Source organism: Bos grunniens, chromosome 21 (genome assembly GCF_055505025.1).
Source record: "Bos grunniens cultivar Pamir isolate PY7600 chromosome 21, Bosgru_T2T1.0, whole genome shotgun sequence".
NCBI classification, from domain to species: Eukaryota; Metazoa; Chordata; class Mammalia; order Artiodactyla; family Bovidae; genus Bos; species Bos grunniens.
In genome coordinates, this window is record NC_141185.1 from 49,227,021 (window position 1) to 49,248,413 (window position 21,393).

Here is a 21,393-nt window from a genome sequence, read left to right on the forward strand (position 1 = left end):
GCTTCCAGACTCATTACTGAACTTGAGCAGAATGGGTCTGCACACAGGCCAAGGGCATGTCCGGCCACCTTGCCAGGATCCCAGGGTGACATATCAGTTTTTTTAAATTAATTTTTACAATTTTGGCTGCACTGGGTCTTTGTTGTGGCACACGGGCTTTCTCTAGTGGTAGCATGCAGGCTCTCTAGTTGCTCTGTATGTAGGATCTTAGTTCCCCAAGCAGAGATCAACCCTGTGTTCCCTGCATTGGAAAGTGGATTTTTAACCACTGGACTATCAGGGAAATCCTTCAATTTTTAAACTGGTTGTTTTCAAGAGTAGCCTACAGAATAAGACAGGTGCCCACCAGATCACCTAGGGCAGCCAATGATCAGGGCCAACTCCGAGGAGAAGGTCTGGGATCAAGAGGGCTCCTCGGACCACACTGGCCTTGGTGGAAATGTCTTGCCAAAGGAGGTCCAGCTGAGTGCCCAAGGCTGCTGGGGGCGGGGCGGGGGGTGGGGGGGGAGGGGGAGGGCGGGGGAGGCATAGAGGGTAGGAACATACAGCCCAGGCACCTCAGGGGTCACCTTCAGTTGCCATCACCTGTGAGCTGCTCCAGGCAGTGTTTCTCCACCCCTAGGCTTTGGTTTCCTCATCTGCGTATAAAGACATTTTATATCATAGGGTTGGCTTCCCAGGTGGCGCAGTGGTCAAGAATCCGCCTGTCAATGCAGGAGATACGGATTCAATCTCTGGGTCGGGCAGATGCCCTGGAGAAGGAAATGGCAACCCACTCCAGTATTCTTGCCTGGAGAATTTCATGGATAGAGGATCCTGGTGGGCTACAGTCCATGGGGTCACAAAGAATCAGAATGATTGAGAGACTGAGCATGCATTCATGCATGTCATACGGTTGGTGTGTGGATCTAAGGAAAGTCACGTACTTAGGGCACAGTCTGACACTTAAGGAGAGCTGTCTCCTGCTCAAGGCCCCGTTGGTCCTTTTCCCTCCTAGCCTCTTATGAGAAGCTCGCGCCAGCAGGCCCGGGTCCACGAAGGCTCCCCTGAGCTCCGTTGCCTTCCGCATATCAAAGGGTGGGGTGGGGCCAGGGGGCGGGGCCAGCCTTGGTTGTGGGTCCCTCCACCAACCAGGAGGCTCCCCTCAGCCCAGCCCCTCTGGACCAGCCCTTCCTGTCGCCAGGGCTCAGTGGCTGCGGCTGGCACTTGACCTTCTGGGGTCCCCGCTGGAGAAGGGACCAGACCTGCCATCTAGGGTCGCTGGGGGAGAGCTGGCCCCCGGGTAGAATAGTCAGCAGGGACTGTAGTCTCCGAGCCTGGCACTCGGCTAAGCGTTTATGCGCATTATCTCATTTGGTTCTCAACAGGGAGATAAGGACCATCTTTATCTCGGTTTTGAGATAAGGAAACTGTGGAGCAGGAATATTAAAGACTCAGGCTCTAATGCGGAGGCTGTTTGCTATGATCAGTGCGTTCTCTTGATAAAACTCTATTAGCCTTTGCCCTGCTTCATTCCGTACTCCAAGGCCTAATTTGCCTGTTACCCCAGGTGTTTCTTGACTTCCTACTTTTGCATTCCAGTCCCCTATAATGAAAAGGACATCTTTTTTGGGTGTTAGTTCTAAAAGGTCTTGTAGGTCTTCATAGAACCTTTCAACTTCAGCTTCTTCAGCATTACTGGTTGGGGCATAGACTTGGATTACTGTGATATTGAATGGCTTGCCTTGGAAACGAACAGAGATCATTCTGTTGTTTTTGAGATTGCATCCAAGTACTGCATTTCAGACTCTTTTGTTGACCATGATGGCTACTCTAGTTCTTCTAAGAGATTCCTGCCCACAGTAGTAGATATAATGGTCATCTGAGTTAAATTCACCCATTCCAGTCCATTTTAGTTCGCTGATTCCTAGAATGTCGACGTGCACTGTTGCCATCTCCTGTTTGACCACTTCCATTTGCCTTGATTCATGGACCTGACATTCCAGGTTCCTATCCAATACTGCTCATTACAGCATGGGACCTTGCTTCTATCACCAGTCACATCCACAACTGGGTATTGTTTTTGCTTTGGCTCCATCCCTTCATTCTTTCTGGAGTTATTTCTCCACTGATCTCCAGTAGCATATTGGGCACCTACTGACCTGGGGAGTTCCTCTTTCACTATCCTATCATTTTGCCTTTTCATACTGTTCATGGGGTTCTCAAGGCAAAAGTACTGAAGTGGTTTGCCATTTCCTTCTCCAGTGACCACATTCTGTCAGACCGCTCCACCATGACCCGCCCGTCTTGGGTGGCCCCACATGGCATGGCTTAGTTTCATTGAGTTAGACAAGGCTGTGGTCCGTGTGATTAGATTGACGAGTTTTCTGTGATTATGGTTTCAGTGTGTCTGCCCTCTGATACCCTCTTGCAACACCTACCATCTTGCTTGGGTTTCTTACCTTGGACATGGGGTATCTCTTCACAGCTGCTCCAGCAAAACACAGCTGCTGCTCCTTAACTTGGACGAGGGGTATCTAATGTGGAAGCGATCCTCCATTTGGGGATGTGGTAGTTACCTGCTCGTCACCTGACCGCTCACAGCACTGGCGTTCACAACACCTGTGTGGCTGGAGGAACTATGTCCGGAGGGACAGGCAGAGCCAGAGACCTGTTTGCAGGTGGTAGGCAGAACAGGAGGTGACTAGAAGTCCAGTTGCTGTCTCAGTCCAGAGCTTTGTCTACAGGTGGATCCACCTCTCCTAGCCAGCGGGTGATGGCAAGTCCTTAAGATGAGCCAGAAACAGCAGGGGGTGGTGCCCTCTCTCAACTCCCCACCCTCCAGGAGACTCCTCAGGAGGCATGTCCTCTGCACTGCAGGGTCACTGAAAGGCCTAGGAGAGGTACTCAGCAAATGTTCTGTCTCCTGTGGATGGTGCCTGGGTCCCCAGGAAGGTATGGGTAGGCCAGTCATCCCAGAGAGGGGACCAGCCTCCCCTGCAAGGCACTTCGTAGAGGTGCAGCCAAGAGCAGCCCTGCCTGGGATGGAGCCATAAATGGAGGCAAGGGGCTGATGATCCTAAGAGGCAGGGCTGAGCCTGCACTCCCAAAGGGTAAGGACAGGGGTGGAGGGTTGACCTAACCCCCCTGGACCCTGCTTCCCCAACTCCAGCAGCAACTAGGAAGTGTCCCAGGCAATTCCAGCTGGGGTGACAGCAGCCTTTTGCCTCTTTGTATCTCCCACAGGAACATCTCTTGAAGGGAGTTGGGAGAACAGGGTTACCAACTTCTAGAAGACACTCAGCTCTGGCTGCTGCTGGTGGGAGCGCCACTCCAGCCCCTGACAATGTCATTAGTGACTGGGCCAGGAAGTACTTCTCTCTGTCCCTATAAAGACTATGCCCAGATAGGTGGGAGCCAAAGGAAGGAGACGGGCGGTTATTCAGCTCCACCTTCTGTGCAGGTGCTGTGAGACTGTGTAGCCAAGACCTTGGGTCTTCTCAAGAAGGAAAGAGCACTGGACAGGGAGTCAGGGGCTTGAAGTTCCAACCCAGCTGAAGGGCTGGATAGAGTTCTCCTCTCTCTGGACCTGTTTTCATAAAAATGAAAGAGCAAAAAATATCCATTGCTCCTGGACCTGCGTGGGCCTCAGCCCCAGGTTCCGGCTTGATGCACTGAATCACACTCTCAGGGTGGGACCCTGGAACCAGATGACTCAACCTGTTATCAGGTGAGGGGACCACTGGACTGGAGCATCTCTGGGGTCACGTAACCCTATTCAGGTATTCCATATTGAGCTTTTGTTGTTGTTCAGTTGCTAAGTTGTGTCCAACTCATTGTGACCCCATGGACTGTAGCTCACCAGGCTCCTCTGTCCACGGGATTCTCTAGGTAAGAATACTAGAGTGCGTTGCCATTTACTTTTCTAAGGGATATTCCCAACCCAGGGACCACAGCTTCTGCATTGATAAGCAGATTCTTTCCCACTGAGCCACCTGGGAAGCACTGAGCAATTACCATGCGCCAAGCCTAAGAACCCTGAGGGGTAGGGTTTATAACTGTCTCCACAGCTGAGGAGGCAGAGGCTCAGGGAGGTTTTGAAGCTTGCCCACGGTTAAACAGTTAAGAGTTGAATGAATGTGCACCCAGGGCAGTGGCATCCTGTGTCCATCTCCTTGCTGTATGCAACCTCGGCTGAGGTTTCCTCCTCCTCTGAGGGGGCTGGCAGCTCCTACAGAGGGCCCTGGGGTAAGAAACAGAACCCACTTCTGAAAGGTTGGGGGACTGGTCACCTAAACCAGTTCCTCTTTTGAGATGGGAAAGCTGAGGCACAGAGGAGTGACTTGCCTGGGGTCAAAGGGCGTATCAGCAGACAGCGGGTCAGATGGGAGGCCCTGCGTGTGGGAACCCACGCTCTGGTCTTCCTCCTGCCCCCTCTCTCGCACTGCACCATTAGAACGGCCCCCAGCCTGGCTCCATTACCATGAGGCTGCCATAAAGACCAAGGGAGGCTCTGATTAGGCTGTCTCATGGCAGCCCTAGTGAAATAATACATGATGCTGAGGAAGATTTAAGGCAAAAGGAGAAGGGGGTGGCAGAGCATGGGATGGTTGGATGGCAACATTCAGTGGACATGAATCTGAGCAAATTCCGGGAGACGGTGAAGGACAGGGAACCTGGCATGCTGTAGCCCATGGAGCTGCAAAGAGCTGGACACAACTGAGCGACTGAACAACAGCACATGGAGCCACGCACAAGCACCTTTTGGGAAACAATGTCACTAACTGTGAAAGAGCCCTGTGGGTCAGCAGGAATGCACCCAGGAGAATGGGAAAGGGCCGCGGTAGTGGGGTTGAGGCAAAGGGACAGGCCCAAGCGTTAACCCAGCTTGCCCTGCGGGCCAGGTGGAGCCCCTGCAGGATAATAACTGTCAAATTGGCAATTGAGGGCCTACATCAACCTCAGTAGGCCTGGATTCCCGGTGGGGAAAAGCAGCATGACTTACTTGTTCCTTGCCCTACGGAAACATTTCTCCTTTTCCAGAAGCAATAAAAACCCAGTGGACAGAGGAAAAACAGACCAAACCAATTTTTTTTTTTTTTTTTTTTAATGAAGTACAAAATCTAAGCATATAGATTTCTTCTCACTCCCACCCCACCCACCTCCCACCCCCAGTCCACTCCCCTACCAGTCCCAGCCTGGCCAGCCACTGTGGTCAAGTAACCACCATCTTACTGCCACTCAGGCTGTGCCCTGCAGAGCACTGGACATTCTAGGGGATGTCGAGGAGTGGAGGGACTGCCCCAGCCCCGACTTCAGCCAGGGAGGTGACCTGGCTTTAAACACTGCTTCTATGAAAGACATCACTTGGAAAAGGGATCCTTGATAAAAGAAAGCCTGAATACTACTGAAGTAGCCGATGAGGTGGGCAGCCTACACTACAGACCTGATTCCTGGCTGAAAAGGGGGGTGGCCTTTACTACTGGCAGCCAAGGCCATTAGTAGAACATGCCCAGGTGCGTCTCCACCAAATCTTCTTGCCAAAATTCAGGGCAGCCGCTGAGCGGAAGGCCTGAGTTCTGGGGAGGGCTTTCATCACTGAGCTGGAGGGCAGGGCCTGGTCCCTGGTCCTCCGAGTTGGGCAGCACCTCTGCAGTGTGGCTCCAGCATCCCCACTGGGTCTGAGGCTGGAGTCGCTGGCAGGCTGGGCGGGGCAAGAGAGGAGGGGTTTCTGGCAACAGACAGGACTCCGGAGACACAGAGATACCCTGAGGGAGAGAAGAGCAGCAGGTTAGTGGGCCACTGCCTCAGGCCCTGAAATCCCGAACCTGAAGGTTGCCCATAGTGTGGCTGGCAGCTGCTGAACGGCCCCCAGGCCATAGATGCACTGAAGCAGTGGTTAAGGGTACAGGCTCTGGAGATACACTGCTGCTGCTACTGCTGCTAAGTCACTTCAGTCGGCTCCGACTCTGTGCGACCCCACAGACGGCAGCCCACCAGGCTCCCCCGTCCCTGGGATTCTCCAGGCAAGAACACTGGAGTGGGTTGCCATTTCCTTCTCCAATGCATGAAAGTGAAAAGTGAAAGTGAAGTCGCTCAGTCGTGTCCAACTCTAGCAAACACATGGACTGCAGCCTACCAGGCTCCTCCGTCCATGGGATTTTCCAGGGAAGAGTACTGGAGTGGGGTGCCATTGCATTCTCCAGGAGATACACTGTCAGGGTTCAAATCCCAGCTCAGCTTCTCACTAGCTGTGAGAACTCGTGCATAACCTCTTTTAGTCTCAGTTTTTTCCTCTAAAAAAAGGTGATGATGACAACAAAACCCACTTCATAGGGTTGCTGGAGGGCTGATGAGTTAATACACATTAAGTACTAAGAATGGGGTTGGGCACACAGTAAGCATTCAGTAAATCTCCTTTATCAATATGCTCTTTTATGGAAGCTTGAGGAAAACATGAAGGTCATCAGTTTCAAGCCCATCTACTTAGGAAGCCCCTTCCCCTGGGGCAGCCAGGCCTCCCCTCCATTCTCACTGCCCCCCACCTCCCGGCAATACGGAGCACCAGGAGGGAATTTCCTGAAGGCCCCTGCTACCTTCCACCCTGTAGTCTGAAAGCAAGTCTTAAGATCCCGCCTCGTCCACATGGCTGTGAAGGCGTTTAGGTAGAGGTGGGGGTGGACTTAACTTTCCAGGGCCCCACCCGTCTCCCCAAGGAGGTTAGGGTCCTCTTCATCCCTCCGCTTCAGCTTCTCTCCATCCCTAATCAGGATTAGGTAATCCGGGATCTAAAAGGCATGAGATTCTCGGGAGACCAGAGCTTACTCACCCCCTCCGTTTCCAATCGAAGCCTGGGGACCACTCCGAGGGAAGTGGCAAGAGCCTGAGCGCGCACCTGGTACACTGCAGCCAGCTCCAGAGACGCGGGGGGCGATGTCCAGGGCGTGGGCTGGTTCCGGGGCTCTGGGGGTGTCTGCATTCCACAACAGGCTTGAGGAGACGTCCAAAGGGCCGCATCAGGGGCTCTTCCTTGAGAGAGCTGCGGGGGAGACTGCATCCCGGGGCAGTAAGGGGGTGTCAGCCAGGGTCCCATGTCGGGGACCCTGCTCCCCAGGCGCTCGGGGGCCGCTAGGGCCTCGGGGCAAACGGGCGGGGACCTGCAGGACACCGCGGCACCGGCAGCCGAGCCGGAGCAGCAGCATCCTTGCCTCTGCGCCTCCGCGGGGCCGCCGTCGGGGCACAGCGCGCAGCCCCGAGGGGGCGCCGCGTCACTGCGCTGCAGGCGCCGGCGCTGCAGGCTGTCCTCGCTGAGGCCCAGCACGGCCGACAGGTGTCCGATATAGCGGATGGCCAAGCGCAGCGTCTCGATCTTGGTCAGGCTCTGGCCGGCGGGCGCCACGGATGGAGGCAGAAAGCGGCGCAGCTCGTGGAGGGCGCGGGCGAGCGTGCGCATGCGCAGCTTCTCGCGCTCGCTGGCGCTCTGCCGCTGCCCGCCTGCAGGCCGGGTGCGCGCTCGGCTGGGCGCCGTCGAGGCGGCTTCTGCGGCGCCGCGGGCTGCGGGCGCGGGCTGCGAGGGCCTGCGGGCGCGGTCGCAGGGGCATGAGCCCGACGAGTCCGAGGAAGAGGAGGCCGGGGACGTAGAATCCGAGTGGCCAACCCAGCCCCAGCCCTGAGGGAAGATCCAGTGGTCTTGGCCGAGGAGGCTCTGCAGAGGAGGGGACTGGGCCATGGCCGGGGCTGACTGCGGGCTCCTCGAGGCAGGCCGGGCCGGCCACCTCCAGGACTGAGCTTTTATTCAGACCGAAGGTGCGAGGTGGACCCCCGCCAGGTTGCGGAGAGGTGTCAAAACCCACAGAGCCCAGGGAAGGTCTGGGCAGGGGGGCCCTGGGAAAGCGGGCCCATTTGCGGAGGTGTGGATTCTGACTCCTCTGGGGGGTTCTAATGGAGGTCCCTGCTGCCGGGGGAAGTGTGGGAGGAACAATTCGCATCTGGATGGAGCCGCGAAGCTTCTCACCGTGTTCCCACCCACCCCGCCTCGTCCACTGCTCCGGTGTGTGCCCGGACCCTGACAGTGGTGGGCAGTGGCACCGTCTGGGGGCGGCCAGGCAGTCCCTCAATGACTCATGGACCCCTGCAAAGAGTGGCCGCCTCCCTCATCACCACCCTCTGGGAGGCTGTGCCCAGTAACTCCTACCCAAGTGCCTAAAATTGTGCGGGGTAAGGCGTCAAGACAAACGCTGCGGGACTTGCTCACAGTGATGGCGGGAGAGGGGGTTAAGGAGAGGAGCGGAGGTACAGGCGGACCCTAGGGTTCCCATAACCTGCACTTGCTACTTCGCCGAGTGATACCGAGGTCATCTCACTGTCCACAGTTTCTTTCCCTGAAAAATAGGACAGAGCCAGCAGCCCGGAGAAGAGACATGGAGTGTAGTGGGTGATGAAAATGAGGGAGGGTGGGCCCCCAGGCAGGCCTGAATCAGATCCTCCTTATTTGCTGTGTGACCTTGGGGAGTTCATTTAACTCCTCTGAGGCTCATCCTCATGACAATAATAACATAAAATACCTACCACCTAGGATGATTGCTGGTGCTAAATGGAACCGTCTATGGGACCACTTAGTAGAAGCCTGGCAAGTGGGCTAAATGTTTGCTACTATCATTTTCTAAAGAAAGTATCAATATTTATGTCTCAAGATGCTTGTGGGTATTAATCATTTCATTCATATTTGTTTAGCAACTAGTGAATGTCAGGCATGCCAGAGTGAACAAGATAGTTGTCTCTGCTCTCGTGGAATTTCAGTCTTACGGGGAGATATGTCAACATATAATTAGCAGCCCCACTGCTAGCTCGCTGTGTGTCCTTGGGCAGCTCTGAGCCTGAGCTCTTAAAACGGGAGTAATAATTATAGTATCTGCTCACAGGACTATTTTTACAGTCTTATAGTATAACCTTTGACCCAGTAAAGTTTAAAAGTGCCCACTCCTCAGCAATAATTGCAGTTTAAAGGAGGCGTCAGTGTTCTTCATATCTTCAGAAAAAAGGCTGAAATCCAAAGCTAAAGGGCAAGTGAGGAGCAGGAATGGTTGAGGTCTGGCCACAGAGGCAGAGAGGTCACAGCTGGGCCTTGAACCATGATTAGAACCTGCGTAGGGAGAGAGGCAGACAGGTAGAGAGCATTCTGAATATGGAAGCTGCATAAGCAGAGGCCTGGCAGGGGGACTTCCCAACGTGCTTCCGTGTGCCAAGATGATGTGAAGAGCACAAGCCTACCTTGACTGGGGCTAGGCTAAGAAGGTGGATTTTACTCCTAAGGCAAGGGGGAGCCAAGTGACTTTTGAGCAGAAGTGTGACAAAAAAAAAAAAAACTCAGCATTCAATAACTAAAAGTTAACTATGTTTCAAGAGTGGGTTAACCCGCACCAGCCTAAAGTTATAAATGGCCTTGTGGTATTTTTGAGACTGTTTAAAAATTAACTTTTAGTTACATTAATTATATAACAGTACGTTCTCTTTATAAGAAATGGAAACATAGAGCTGGAGTTCCTGTAATGGCTCCCCAGGGGTCATGTGTCCTTCCAGGCTTGGTCCCTGTGCTCTCCCAGAAACATTTGTATCCTTAGAAAGCACGTGGTATAAATGAGATAACATTATGGCAAGTTGTCTGTAATTTGCTTTTTCTCATTCAGCAGTGTATCTGAGAGCCTTCCATGTCAGGACCTGTTTAGCTGATGCATAGTCATCTGTTTAAATCTTACTGTGTAATTTTAACTGGAAAAAAAAAATAATGGTAGGAGGTGCAGATGAACCTTCAATGATGAAATTATATCACTTTCTCCTCAGAACTTAATTCTTTAAATATTGGAGAAAATATGTCCAAGTTACTACTCTATGATGAAATAATAACTGACATCGAATAAGACTGGTCAGGGCACCTGTTTTTAGTTTACTATAAATAATAAGGGCACACATATTTAATTTGTCCATCACACAAAAAGAAGGTGGAATCAATTAACAATGGCCTTGATTTCAAACAGGAAAGAAGCAATTATGTAATATTTAATGATTTAAAAGGGTTTAAACCAAGGTTAAAAAAAATAATAATCCTGGGTACCTCCCTGGTGGTCCAGTGGTTATGACCCCTTGTTTCCAAGGCAGGGGGCATGAGTTCAATCCCTGGTTGAGGAGCTAAGATCTCACATGCTGCATGGCACAGCCAAATAATTTTAAAAATAATAATCCTTTTTTCTAAGGGGAGGGAGACTTAGAAAATAGTCAATCCTACCTACACTTTTAAGGATTGTGGATGTCCTGGAATGTGAAGTCAAGTGGGCCTTAGAAAGCATCACTAGGAACAAAGCTAGTGGAGGTGATAGAATTCCAGTTGAGCTTTTCCAAATCCTGAAAGATGATGCTGTGAAAGTGCTGCACTCAATATGCCAGCAAATTTGGAAAACTCAGCAGTGGCCACAGGACCAGAAAAGGTCAGTTCTCATTCCAATCCCAAAGAAAGGCAATGCCAAAGAATGCTCAAACTACCGCACAATTGTACTCATTTCACACATTAGTAAAGTAATGCTTAAAATTCTCCAAGCCAGGCTTCAGCAATACGTAAACCATGAACTTCCAGATGTTCAAGCTGGTTTTAGAAAAGGCAGAGGGGCCAGAGATCAAATTGCCAACATCCCCTGGATCATGGAAAAAGCAAGAGAGTTCCAGAAAAACATCTATGTCTGCTTTATTGACTATGCCAAAGCCTTTGACTGTGTGGATCACAATAAACTGTGGAAAATTCTGAAAGAGATGGGAATACCAGACCACCTGACCGCCTCTTGAGAAACCTATATGCAGGTCAGGAAGCAACAGTTAGAACTGGACACGGAACAACAGACTGGTTCCAAATAGGAAAAGGAGTCTGTCAAGGTTGTATATTGTCAGCCTGCTTATTTAACTTATATGCAGAATACATCATGAGAAACGCTGGACTGGAAGAAACACAAGCTGGAATCAAGACTGCCGGGAGAAATATTAATAACCTCAGATATGCAGATGACACCACCCTTATGGCAGAAAGTGAAGAGGAACTCAAAAGCTTCTTGATGAAAGTGAAAGTGGAGAGTGAAAAAGTTGGCTTAAAGCTCAACATTCAGAAAACAAAGATCATGGCATCTGGTCCCATCACTTCATGGGAAATAGATGGGGAAACAGGGGAAACAGTGTCACACTTTATTTTTGGGGGCTCCAAAATCACTGCAGATGGTGACTGCAGCCATGAAATTAAAAGACGCTTACTCCTTGGAAGGAAAGTTATGTCCAACCTAGATAGCATATTGAAAAGCAGAGATATTACTTTGCCAACAAAGGTCCGTCTAGTCAAGGCTATGGTTTTTCCTGTGGTCATGTATGGATGTGAGAATTGGACTGTGAAGAAGGCTGAGCACCTAAGAATTGATGCTTTTGAACTGTGGTGTTGGAGAAGACTCTTGAGAGTCCCTTGGACTGCAAGGAGATCCAACCAGTCCATTCTGAAGGAGATCAGCCCTGGGATTTCTTTGGAAGGAATGATGCTAAAGCTGAAACTCCAGTACTTTGGCCACCTCATGCAAAGAGTTGACTCGTTGGAAAAGACTCTGATGCTGGGAGGGATTGGGGGCAGGAGGAGAAGGGGACGAGAGAGAATGAGATAGCTGGATGGCATCACTGACTCGATGGATGTGAGTCTGAGTGAACTCCAGGAGTTAGTGATGGACAGGGAAGCCTGGCGTTGCTGCAATTCATGTGGTCACAGAGTCGGACGCGACTGAACGACTGAATTGAACTGACACTTTTAAGGATTAAAATAATGGCAAATCATTATTTATCCAAGGCTGCACAATACTTTAAAGATCTTGACATATACTATAGGAAATTTATGTAGATGTAACTCACAGTTATAAACAGGATTCATCAGGTTTCATGTATATTGATCTGGATTCTGGAGTGTCAAATTGAGGTGCTGTTGATATTGAGTGCTCCAACTCACCTCTTTTCACTGCAATATAGTATTCATAGCATGCTCACACCATAGTCAGTCTCTCTTTAATGCACCTTTGGCGTGTTTTTAGTTTTTGCCAAAGAGTGCTGCTTTGTGCACAGGCAACTAGGTATGGAGTAGTGGAGTGGCCTTGTGATTCCCAGGAGGGAACAAGCCGGAGAGATCTCCTGTGAAAGCACTTGGTGAATTAGGGGAATTCACCATTGGCGGAGCCCTGCGTACTGTCCTTTCCTCTCTAGGATAGCCTGGCTTCCTTCTGTCTTAGTTTGGGTTAGTCCTAGAGCCCAGGCCTCAGGCTGACTGTGGGATGGCAGAGCACAAGTTCTGGGAGGTGAGGCCCTGGAGCTGGTCTGTTGTGGCCCCTGGCTCTTCACTGGGCCCCTCAGCCAGGCTCCGGGAGCCCAGGGGCACACTGCTGGCCCCACTCAGCATTGGGAGGCAGTGTGGTTTAATGATTAGGAGCCTGGACTATAGAATCAGATAGACCTGGGTTTAGAGTCCAGGCTTCATCCTTTCTCAGCAGTCAGAACTTGAGCAACTTAACCTCAGTTTTCTTGTCTATTAAGTGGGGATTCTCATTTCCAGGGCAATTGTTAGTGCAAAAGCAAGATACCGCATGTCTGGGGACTTTCCTAGAGATCCAGTGGTTAGGACACTGTGCTTCCAACATCACAGGCATGGGTTCAGTCCCTGGTCAGGGAAGTAGGATCCAGCATGCCACCTGGTGTGGCCAAAAAATAAATAAAAAATAATAAACTTGTTTAAAAAATAAATCTATTCAGTCACTCAGTCGTGTCTGACTCTTTGTGATCCCCTGGACTGCAGGGTACCAGGCTTTCCTGTCCTTCACCATCTCCCAGAGTTTGCTCAAATTCATATCCTTTGAGTCAGCAATGCCGTCCAACCATCTCATCCTCTGCCGTCCCCTTCTCCTCTTGCCCTCAATCTTTCCCAGCATCAGGGTCTTTTCCAATGAGTCAGCTCTTCGCATGGGGTAGCCAGAGTATTGAAGCTTCAGCTTAAGCATCAGTCCTTCCAATGAATATTCAGGACTGTTTTCCTTTAGGATTGACTGGTTTGATCTCCTTGCAGTCCAAGAGACTCTCAAGAGTCTTCTCCAACACTATACTTCAAAAGCATCAATTCTTCGACACTCAGCCTTCCTTATGGTCCAACTCACGTCTGTAAATGACTACTGGGAAAACCATAGCTTCGGTTATACGGACCTTTGTGGGCAAAGCGATGCCTCTGCTTTTTAATATGCTGTCCAGTACTCTTGCCTGGAAAATCCCATGGATGGAGGAGCCTGCTAGGCTACAGTCCATGGGGTCGCAAAGAGTCAGACACGACTGAGCAACTTCACTTCCCTTCACTAGGTTTGTCATAGCTTTTCTTCCAAGGAATCACTGTCTTTTAATTCCATGGCTGCAATCACTGTCTGCAGTGATTTTGGAGCCCAAGAAAATAGTCTCTCACTGTTTTCATTTTTTCCCCATCTATTTGCCGTGAAGTGACGGGACTCCTTAAAAGGAAAAGATAATGTATGTCATCACCACCATGTCATAGAGCCTTTGTTTATAAGTCTTTCTTATAGCAAGTTCGGGGCAGCAGAATGAAGTGGGTTAAGGACAAGATTGCATTGTGGTAAGACGGCTGACAGCTTCATCCGTGACCCCAGAAGATGGTTCCTTCCTCCCTCTAGCACCAGGCCTTGGGCATCCTGCCCTAACCCCCTCCTCCAACTTCAGCCTGTCTTCTCCATGGACCCAGCATGGGGTTTGTTCTCAGCAGGGCACTCCAGCTCCTGGCCCGTGGCAGGGCTCACCAGTGCTCCAGGGCGGAGGCAATGGAAGAGTTCTAGCTGTTGGAGCTGGAGTTGGAGCTTGGTTGGAGCCAACCAAGGCCAGAAAGCGGAGAATCTGAATCAGCTTCTCCTGGTGGACTGGGTCCTGGCCCAGGTGCTTTTCCCACTTGCTCTCTGGCCCTGAGACTCAAGCATTCCTCCTCGTGTGCTTGAAGCAGCCCCAGGTGCTGCATGAACAAGTGAGGTCTGGCCCCCATCCCCCAGGGGCTTCCAGCTGGGCAGTCTCCATTTCTCATTCATTTGACTTGCCTGGTGAAAGGAGGGACATCTATGGCTGTGTGCTGTTAGATAAGGTGATCAACTTTTGAGCCTCAGCATGATAGTGACACCAGTTTCACCCCCTTCCTTCCTATGATAGGAGGAGGTGGTCTCTAGATCAGGGAACCATGGTCAGTAGAATGTTCACTAGTGTGGCAGACTCTTCTGGTTGTCCACACAGTGTCTGTTATTGCCTCTATTCTTCTTTCTTCTTTAATAACAGGGCTCTGTATTACGGAACGTGATGTGCCCAACTGAAAACTACATTTCCTAGCCTCACTCGCAGATGGAATCATCAATGAAATGTTAGGAGAAATATTGTATGGGGTTTCTAGGAAAGCTTTTTAAAGCAGAGAGGTACACTCCTCTGACTCTTACTCTCTTATATTGTCATCCTGGAAAACTTAAGTGATGGCTGGAGCTTCAGCAGCTTTTTTGTGACCCTCAAGCAATCTCAAGGACAAAAGTTACATCTAAGGAAAGCCTTCCTCAGTGATCAGTGCAAAGAAATAGAGGAAAACAATAGAATGGGGAAAGCTAGAGATGTCTTCAAGAAAACTAGAGCTACCAAGGGAACATTTCATGCAAAGATGGACACAATGAAGGACAGAAATGGTATGGACCTAACAGAAGCAGAAGATATTAAGAGGAGGTGGAAAGAATACACAGAAGAATTATATAAAAAAGATTGTCATGACCCAGATAACCACGATGGTGTGATCACTCACCTAGAGTCAGACATCCTGGAATTCGAAATCAAGTGGGCCTTAGGAAACATCACCATGAGCAAAGCTGGTGGAGGTGATGGAATTCCAGTTGAGCTATTTCAAATCCTAAAAGATGATGCTGTGGAAGTGCTGCACCCAATATGCCAGCAAATTTGGAAAACTCAGCAGTGGCAAAGGTCAGTGGAAAAGGTCAGTTTTCATTCCAATCCCAAAGAAAGGCAATGCTAAAGAATGCTCAAACTACTGCACAATTGCACTCATCTTACACGCTAAAGTAATGCTCAAAATTCTCCAAGCCAGGCTTCAGCAATATGTGAACTGTGAACTTCCAGATATTCAAGCTGGTTTAAGAAAAGGCAGAGGAACCAGAGATCAAATTGCCAACATCTGTTGGATCACCAAAAAAGCAAGAGAGTTCCAGAAAAACATCTACTTCTGCTTTACTGACTACACCAAAGCCTTTAACTGTGTGGATCACAACAAACTGGGAAATTCTTCATGAGATGGGAATACCAGACCACCTGACTTGCCTCCTAAGAAATCTGTATGCAGGTCAAGAAGCAACAATTAGAACTGGACATGGAACAACAGACTGGTTCCAAATCAAGAAAGGAGTAAGTCAAGGCTACATATTGTCACCCTGCTTATTTAACATATGCAGAGTGCATCATGCAAAATGCTGGGCTGGATGAAGCACAAGCTGGAATCAAGATTGCTAGGAAAAATATCAGTAACCTTAGATATGCAGATGACACCATCATGTCTAGAAGAAGAACTAAAGAACCTCTTGATGAAAGTGAAAGAGGAGAGTGAAAAAGTTAGCTCGAAACTCAACATTCAGAAAACTAAGATCATGGTATCCAGTCCCATCACTTCATGGCAAATACATAGGAAACAATGGAAACAGTGACAGATTTTTTTTTTTTTTGGCTCCAAAATCACTGCAGATGGTGACTGCAGCTATGAAATTAAAAGACATTTGCTCCTTGGAAGGAAAGTTATGACCAACCTAGATAGCATATTCAAAAGCAGAGACATTACTTTGCCAACAAAGGTCCATCTAGTCCAGGCTATGGTTTTTCCAGTAGTCATGTATGGATGTGAGAGTTGGACTATAAAGAAAGCTGAGAGTCAAAGAATTGATGCTTTTGGAGTGTGGTGTTGAAGACCCTTGAGAGTCCCCTGGACTGCAAGGAGATCCAACCAGTCCATCCTAAAGGAAATCTGTCCCGAATATTCATTGGAAGGACTGATGCTGAAGCTGAAACTCTAATACTCGGGCCACCTGATGCGAAGAACTGAGTCATTTGAAGAGACCTTGATGCTGGGAAAGATAAAGGCAGGAGGGGATGACAATTCAAAGATTGAAGAAGGGGATGACAGAGGATGAGATGGTTGGATGGCATCACCGACTCAATGGACATGAGTCTGAGTAAGCTCTGGGAGTTGGTGATGGACAGGGAAGCCTGGCGTGCTGCAGTCCATGGGGGTCACAAAGAGTCGGACACGCCTGAGCGACTGAAACTGAACTGGAAGAGATTCTGTTAGGCTGGAATGACTCATGAGATCTAATTACTAATAAGGTAGAATCAACAGAGCCCTGTGTACCCTCCTTCTAAGTTCAGGGTCAGGAGGCAGCGTGTAACCAGCAGCAACTGTGGGACAGGCATGGTGGTCATTGCCTTCCAGGCACCAACGGTACGAAAAATGTGATTCCGTTCCCGTTTTCAAGAAAAAGGGGATCTTTAATCAAGGAGACTGAGATGGTTAGATAGCATCGCCAACTCAATGGACATGAATCTGAGCAAACTCTGGGAGATAGTGAAGGAAAGGGAAGGGAAGGGAAGCCTGGCATGCGGCTGTCCATAGGGTCACAAAGAGTCAGATATGACTTAGTGACTGAACAACGACAACAGATCAAGGAGGCAGTGGGCTCTTATTGCCTGTGTGGGGTAAGTGGCCAAACCTGGGGGCCACAGTTTATGAGGGCATGGGACAAACCTGGCTTAGGGGAGGGGGTTAGTGAGGGGACGTGACGCTGGCTCACCAGAGAAATAGCTGAAGGACTCAGGAATGTTTCATGCAAAAAGGAAAAGACACAGGAATGTGAGCGTCGTCTCCAGGTGCTGGGGAAATACTCCAGGGAGAGTCTGAAGGAGATCACAGGGGCTGTCTTGTGGGGGAGTGAGTGGCCTATTCCTGGAGGTAATCAAGAAGAGGCCAGATGAAGGCACTTCCCTGGTGGTCCAGTGGCTAAAACTCTATGCTCCCAAAGCAGGGGGCGCAGGTTCAATCTCTGGTCGGGGAAGTAGATCCCATATGATGCAACTAAGAGTTCACATACCACAGCTGAAGACCCTGTGTGCCGCAACTAAGACCTGGTGCAGCCAAATAAGTAAATTATATATGTGTGTGCGTGTGCATGTGTGTATTCTTAAAGAGGCTGGAAGAGTACACATAGGAGCTGGAGGGGATGGCTGCTGCTGCTTCTGCCAACACTGACCTAAAGTACCATAAAACGAGGTGCTTGGACCTGATGATCCCTGAGGACCTTTGAGAGCTGAGGGCAAGAATCAGCAGCTGTCCCCTCAGGGCCCTGGGCAGTCTCGGCCTGGGAGCCACGGGAGACCTGGCTTCAGGACACCTTGGGCGGGGGGAGGGCAGAACGAGGCCTCACAAGCGTTTCAGCACTTGTGACACTCCTACCCCTGCTCTTCTCTGTGCCTGCGGCTTGGGCTCAGCTGGGCCTGCTCTCGGGCCGGAACCACAAGGCCCTGAGTCAGCTTTGCTCACTTGTGTAGCACCAGTCAGCTGGGCACAGAGGGGCGGGCCACGTTCCCGTCAATACTCAGATTATGAGTGTTAGTCGTTCAGTCGTGTCTGACTCTTTGTGACCCCACTGACTGCAGCCTGCCAGGCTCCTCTGTGCAGGCGATTCTCCAGGCAAGAATACTGGAGTGGGTTCCCATGCCCTCCTCCAGGTGATCTTCCTGACCCAGGGATCGAACCTGCGTCTCTTATGTCTGCTGCATTGGCAGGCGGGTTCCTTACCACTAGCGGCACCTGAGGCCCCTGTCCATCATCCCCTGATTGATGCCCCAGACCCCGGTCAGAGGAGAAGCGCAGAGAGGCCCAGGTTGGAGTCAGAGTGTGCTTTTAGCTCCGGCTCTGCGAGGGAGGGCAGGCCGTTCCTCTGGTCAGCCTGTGCTCACTCAGTGGCTCAGAGCAGACCTCAGCGTTTCTTTAACCCCAGCCCTGCTCCCAGAAGTTCTCCACCTGCTCCTTCCTCCTGGGCAGGCGGTGCAGGGCCCTGGGGAACAGGCCTGGGTCCTGGAGCTGGTTGCAGGGCTGGCCTCTGCCCCACAGGTCTTCTTTCCTCCTGCGTCCCTTCCCGGCCCCGGGGTGGTTGGGTGGTGGGAACGTGGGTGTGTGGGGCAGGGAGACGGGCCACTGGGGGCTGCAGGGCCGCCGTGTGGTATTCTCATTACCAGCCAGCGCGAGGGCCAGCCCGGCCTCCCCCTTGGCCACGGTGGCTGCCTTCACACCTCCTGTTGCCTGTTGACACAAGGCCGCCTCCTCCAGGGCAGAAGGTGTCGACTTGGGAACCAGGGTGTGCAGGGGCCTCCAAAACAGCCCGGCAGCAGGTCCCCTTAGAAACCCCAGAAAGCACTTCGGGGTAGGGGCGGGAGGCTGCAGGCCCCCCTTGTGGGAGGCTCAGGGTAAAGGCAGAGCCTGTGTCCCTGTGTTGGTGGGGGTGGTGCGGTGATACCCAGGGGCCTGCATGTGCCCCTTACTCACTCCAGGAGCCCTGAGTATCCAGCCCAGAACCCTGGACACTCTCCTCCCGTGGCTCCAGGGATGGGCGTGTGACTCTGGGCATAGCCAGGGAAGCCCAGTGACCAGGCCCTGCCAGGCAGAGCACCATCAGTGTCACTGGGGGTGCCCAGAGGCTGACAGCCATCTGGGAAGGGCATGGAGCAGCCCTGGGCACTGTACTCACCCTGACTGGGCCTCAGACGGGCCCGGCTCTGAGCACTTCCACACCCCACGGTGCCCAGCATTGCCCACATAAGTCTGTTCAGCGCTCAAACCCCAGGCCTGACAGCCTGCTATTCCCTGTCTTGCTGAGTGGGGAAATTGGGCCCAGAGAGGCCCCTTCCTTTGCTTTAGGGCCCCCCAGAACCAGAATTCAAACCCATAAAGGCCATGCACACCCCCATGAGGAAACATCATTCCTGACCAGGGGGCTGAGACTCGGGGTGGCGGGGGTTGGGGGAGGTGGTGGAGTCTCTGCTGCTCTCTGGGAGCTGAGAGTTTGAGGAGGAGAAAGACAAGTTGGCTCCAAGATTCTGTGGGGGCCTGATGTGCTGGGAGGCCATGGGCGACAGAGAGGTGCTACCTGGCCAGGTGATCAGGGCGGGTCCTGGGAGGAAGGGAGGGCCCTGAAATTGTGGATTTTCTCCAAGTTGGGGTGGGGTCTTCCTGGCTGAGGGGAAAGGTGTGAGCCTGTCTGGAAGCAGGGACTCAGGGGTAATTGGGGCGATGCCAAGCCGTCTGGAGCCCTGGGACAGAGGTGGGGAGGGTGGGAGGGGTGTGGACAAGAAAGTGGGAGCTGGGTGGGGTTGGAAAGTCCTGCTGAGTGAGGAGTTTGGACTCTTGAGGAGGCAGTGAGATCCCACAGAAATTCTGAGGAGGGGGAAGTGTCGGAAGGTAAAGAGATGGAGGTAGGAAACAGGAGACTGCGGTCACATCAGGGCAAAGGCTGTCTAAATAGGGTACAGGCAGGGGCCCTGGGAGTGGGCCAAGGATACCATAGGAGGTAATGTGGGAAAAGATGGATGGGGGTGCATGGGAGAGGCTGGGGCCACAGGCATCCAGGGAGTGCCCAGCAGGCTGAGGGCAGGGAGGTACACGCCATGTTCTTCCTCCAACAAGAAGGGTAGGCCAAGGAGGCTGGTGTGGAAGGGCCTGCAGAGGCCCCAGGGTGGCCTGGTCCAGCTCCTGGGGCAACAAGTCTCAGCAGAGACAGCTCAAGCCTAGGGCCAGCCACGCCTGGGCTCAGTGCCCACCTTTTAGCCTCAGTCTCCTCATCTATGAAGTGGATGTCCTTGCTGGGAGGATTAGATATAGCATCATATGTTCATCATGGGGGACTCCAAGAGTATTGCCTGCCTGTCCTGCTGGAGAGGAGAGGCCATCTGTGGTCTTGCAGCTCTTGGGAGGGACAAAGTGGGAGAAGGAGAGGCACTAACTTGTTCAGGCTCTGCAAGGGGAGAGCCAGCCGCCCCAGCCTGATTACCGAAAGCCTTAGGGGGGCCTGGGTCCACCATCTCTGCTACCGGAGTGCAAACAACAGAGGCAAGCGGGTTGCGAAGTCTTTTCTTCCTTCCCTCCCTTCCTTTTCTTTCTTTTCTAATTTATCAAACCAATAATAATCATTACACAGAAGTAAGACTTGGGCTTCCCTGGTGGCTCAGTGGTAAAGAACTTGCCTGCCAATTTAGGAGGCAAGGGTTCAATCCCTGGGTCAGGAAGGTCCCCTGGAGAAGGAAATGGCAACCCAGTCCAGTATTCTTGCCTGGAGAATCCCACGGAAAGAGGAGCCTGGTGGGCTACAGTCCATGGGGTCTCAAAGAGTCAGACATGACTTAGCTACTAAACATCAAAAAAGTATAGACAATCAAAATGAAGGGAATTTTAAAGCCCCCACTTCCATCCACCCAGAGAGGACCAGGGTCACACTTAGTCTATATCTCTGCATCCTAACCTTTTCTAAGCATCCCTACAAACACAGAACATGGAGATGGAAGCATTAAGGGAGCATACTGAGTTCTTTGGGCTTCCCAAGTAGCACAGTGGTAAAGAACCCACCTGCCAATGCAGGAGACCCAAGAGATGTGGGTTCAATCCCTGGGTGGGAAGATCCCCTGGAGTAGGAAATGGCAACTCACTCCAGGATTCTTGCCTGGAGAATTCCATGGACAGAGGAGCCTGGTGGCCTATAGTCCATGGGGTCACATAGAGTTGGACACAACCGAGCACATACACGCACTGAGTTCTTTTGCCCATTGTTTTTGAAGCTTCTGGTAATAGATATTCTCTCTTTTAAAACAGCTTTATTGAGATGTAATTCACATGCCATACATTCACCTGTTTAAACTGTAGAATTCAGTAGTTTCTGTATATTACATTTAAAATTCCTTTAAATTGCAGTAAATATATTTGGTATAACATAAGATTTGCCATCTTAACCATTGTTAAGTATGCAGTTTGGTGGCATTAATTGCGCTCAGTGGCATTAATTGCATTTGCAATGTTGTTCAACCATCACCATTTCTATTTCCAAAACTTTTTCATCATCTCAAGCAGAAACTGAACCCATTAAGCAAAAACTCCCCTTTCCCACCAGCCCCTCAGCCCCTGGTCACCTCTCATCTGCTTCCTGTCTCTATAAATTTATCTGTTTTAGGTATCTCGTGTAAGTATAACCATACAGTATTGTCCTTTGGTGTGTCTGGCTTATTTCACAATGT

General features: G+C 51.1%; 1 protein-coding gene across 1 annotated transcript; it reads right to left on the reverse strand.

The window, feature by feature from the left end:
• Positions 1 to 5,067: 5,067 nt before the first annotated feature.
• MESP2 (mesoderm posterior bHLH transcription factor 2) lies at positions 5,068 to 9,329 on the reverse strand. The gene is made up of 2 exons (XM_086364579.1): positions 6,809 to 9,329; positions 5,068 to 5,747 (listed from the first exon to the last, which is right to left on the reverse strand). The coding sequence occupies exons 1-2, from the start codon at positions 7,706 to 7,708 to the stop codon at positions 5,478 to 5,480; spliced, it is 1,170 nt and encodes a 389-aa protein (XP_086220705.1). The 5' UTR covers positions 7,709 to 9,329; the 3' UTR covers positions 5,068 to 5,477.
• Between the last annotated feature and the right edge of the window lie 12,064 nt (positions 9,330 to 21,393).